Source organism: Parus major, unplaced genomic scaffold (assembly GCF_001522545.3).
Source record: "Parus major isolate Abel unplaced genomic scaffold, Parus_major1.1 Scaffold422, whole genome shotgun sequence".
In the NCBI taxonomy this organism is placed as follows: Eukaryota; Metazoa; Chordata; class Aves; order Passeriformes; family Paridae; genus Parus; species Parus major.
In genome coordinates this window covers 21,984-25,284 of record NW_015379328.1, presented here as the reverse complement: position 1 = coordinate 25,284, position 3,301 = coordinate 21,984, and the positions used below count along the sequence as shown (strand labels likewise).

The window sequence follows — 3,301 nt, the reverse complement described above, 5'->3', positions numbered from 1 at the left end:
ACTGGGAGAGCCACGAGTTCAGCCGCGAGCCCAGCCTCAACTGGGTACGGACTGGGGGGAACTGGGATGGACTGGGAGGGACTGGGATGGACTGGGAGGAACTGGGAGAGCCACGAGTTCAGCCGTGAGCCCAGCCTCAACTGGGTACGGACTGGGGGGAACTGGGAGGAACTGGGAGAGCCACGAGTTCAGCTGCGAGCCCAGCCTCAACTGGGAGGGACTGGGGGGAACTGGGATGGACTGGGAGGGACTGGGAGAGCCACGAGTTCAGCCACGAGCCCAGCCTCAACTGGGTACGGACTGGGAGGGACTGGGATGGACTGGGAGGAACTGGGAGAGCCACGAGTTCAGCCGCGAGCCCAGCCTCAACTGGGTACGGACTGGGAAGAACTGGGATGGATTGGGGACCACTCTGGGGTCACTCTGGGGTCACTCTGATCCCTGTGGGGTCGCCCTGTTCCTGTGGGGTCACTCTGAGGTCACTCTGGGGTCACCGTGGGGTCACTCAGGGTCACTTTGGGCTCACTCTGTTCCTGTGGGGTCGCTCTGTTCCTGTGGGGTGACTCAGGGGTCACTCAGGGGTCACTGTGGGGTCACTCTGTTCCTGTGGGGTCACTCTGGGGTCACTGTGGGGTCACTCTGTTCCTGTGGGGTCACTCTGGGGTCACTTTGGGGTCACTCTGTTCCTGTGGGGTCACTCTGTTCCTGTGGCCGCTCCCATGGAGTCACCGGAGGCTCCGCCCAACCCGGCCTTGGACACTCCAGGGAGCCTGAGCTCTGCAGCTTCTGGGCAGCCCCGTTCCTGTTCCCGTTCCTGTTCCCATTTTCATTCCCATTCCTGTTCCCATTCCCGTTCTTCCCATTTCTGTTCCTGTTCCCATTTCCGTTCCTGTTCCCATTCCCGTTCCTATTCCCGTTCCCATTCCCGTTCCCATTCCCGTTCCCATTCCCGTTCCTGTTCCCGTTCCCGTTCCTGTTCCCATTCCCATTCCCTCACTCCGTCATTCCCGGTTCCCGGGGCAGGTGGTGAACGCCATCATTCCCGGTTGTTTCCCGTGTCCCTCCCTGGGTCATTCCCGGTTCCCGTGTCCCCCATTCCATCATTCCCGGTTATTTCCCCCATTCCATCATTTCCAGTTGTTTCCCCGTTCCATCGTTCTCGGTTGTTTCCCCCATTCCGTCGTTCCCGGTTGTTTCCGGTTGTTGTTTCCTGGAGCAGGTGGTGAAGCCGTCGTTCCTGGTTGTTTCCCGTGTCCCTCCCTGGGTCATTCCCGGTTGTTTCTCCCATTGTGTCATTCCCGGTTCCCGTATCCCTGTTCCATCATTCCTGGTGGTTTTCCGGGGCAGGTGGTGAACGCGGTGATTCCCGGTTGTTGCCCTCATTCAGTCATTCCCGGTTGTTTCCCGTGTCCCCGTTCTGTCATTCCCGGTTGTTTCCTGTGTCCCTGTTCTGTCATTCCCGGTTGTTTCCCGTGTCCCCGTTCCATCATTCCCGGTTGTTTCCTGTGTCCCTGTTCCATCATTCCCGGTTGTTTCCTGTGTCCCTGTTCCGTCATTCCCGGTTGTTTCCCATGTCCCTGTTCCGTCGTTCCTGGTTGTTTCCGGTTGTTGTTTCCCGGAGCAGGTGGTGAACACCGTGATTCCCGGTTGTTTCCAGTATCCCCATTCCGTGATTCCCGGTCATTTCCCACATTCCCGTTTCCGGTTGTTTCCCGGTGCAGGTGGTGAATGCTGTGATTCCCGATTGTTTCCTCCATTCCGTCATTCCCGGTTGTTTCCCATGTCCCTCATTCCCGGTTGTTTCCGGCTGTTGTTTCAGGTGGTGAATGCGGTGATTCCCGGTTGTTTCCCGTGTCCCTCATTCCTGTTTCCCAGTTGTTTCCGGTTGTTTCCGGTTGTTGTTTCCGGCTGTTGTTTCAGGTGGTGAACGCGGTGAACTGCAGCCCGGTTGTTTCCCGTGTCCTTCATTGCCGGTTGTTGTTTCCGGCTGTAGTTTCAGGTGGTGAACGTGGTGATTCCCGGTTGTTTCCCGTGTCCCTGATTCCTGTTTCCGGTTGTTTCCGGCTGTTGTTTCAGGTTGTTAACGCTGTGAACTGCAGCCCGGTTGTTTCCCGTGTTCCTCATTGCCGGTTGTTGTTTCCGGCTGTTGTTTCAGGTGGTGAACGCGATGAACTGCAGCCCGGTTGTTTCCCGTGTCCCTCACTCCCATTTCCGGTTGTTTCCGGCTGTAGTTTCAGGTGGTGAACGCGGTGAACCGCAGCCTGGTTGTTTCCCGTGTCCCTCATTCCCATTTCCGGTTGTTTCCGGCTGTTGTTTCCGGTGCAGGTGGTGAACACGGTGATTCCCGGTTGTTTCCGGCTGTTGTTTCAGGTGGTGAACGCGATGAACTGCAGCCCGGTTGTTTCCCATGTCCCTCACTCCCATTTCCGGTTGTTTCCGGCTGTTGTTTCAGGTGGTGAACACGGTGATTCCCGGTTGTTTCCGGCTGTTGTTTCAGGTGGTGAACGCGGNGCACTGGGAGTGAGGGATTGGAAATGGGGGATCAGCACTGGGAATGTGGGATTGTCCCAGGATCAGCCCTGGAGTGGAATGGGATGGAATGGGATGGGATGGGATCCATGGGATGGGATGGGATCCATGGGATGGGATGGGATCCATGGGATGGGATGGGATCCGTGGGATGGGATGGGATCCATGGGATAGGATCTGTTTAACCCCCAGACTGGGCAGGGCTCCCCTCAGCCACACCAGTGACACACCAGTAACACACTAGTGACACACCAGTAACACGCCAGTAACACACCAGTAACACCAGTTTACCCCCCAGACTGGGCCGCGCTCCCCTCAGCCACACCAGTGACACACCAGTAACACCAGTTTAACCCGCAGACTGGGCCGCGCTCCCCTCAGCCACACCAGTGACACACCAGTAACACCAGTTTACCCCCCAGACTGGGCCGCGCTCCCCTCAGCCACACCAGTAACACACCAGTAACACCAGTTTACCCCCCAGACTGGGACGGGCTCCCCTGAGCCACACGTGCAGCCGCAAGACGCTTTTCTACCTGATCGCCACCCTGAACGAGGCGTTCCGGCCCGACTACGACTTCAGCGCCGCCAAGAGCCACGAGTTCAGCCGCGAGCCCAGCCTCAACTGGGTACGGACTGGGAAGGACTGGGAGGGACTGGGATGGACTGGGAGGGACTGGGAGGGACTGGGAGAGCCACGAGTTCAGCCGCGAGCCCAGCCTCAACTGGGTACGGACTGGGGGGAACTGGGATGGACTGGGAGGGACTGGGA

The 3,301-nt window shown here is 58.4% G+C and overlaps 1 protein-coding gene across 1 annotated transcript in view; it reads left to right on the top strand.

Annotated features, from left to right (window-relative positions):
- MAF1 (MAF1 homolog, negative regulator of RNA polymerase III) overlaps positions 1-3,296 on the top strand; it is a gene marked incomplete at its 3' end in the record, with an annotated part of 11,324 nt that extends 8,028 nt beyond the window's left edge. Inside the window, exon 2 of the mRNA XM_033511668.1 lies at positions 3,014-3,296. Within this exon, the coding sequence (XP_033367559.1) occupies positions 3,014-3,296 (283 nt within the window). The remainder of the gene's footprint in view (positions 1-3,013) is intronic.
- Between the last annotated feature and the right edge of the window lie 5 nt (positions 3,297-3,301).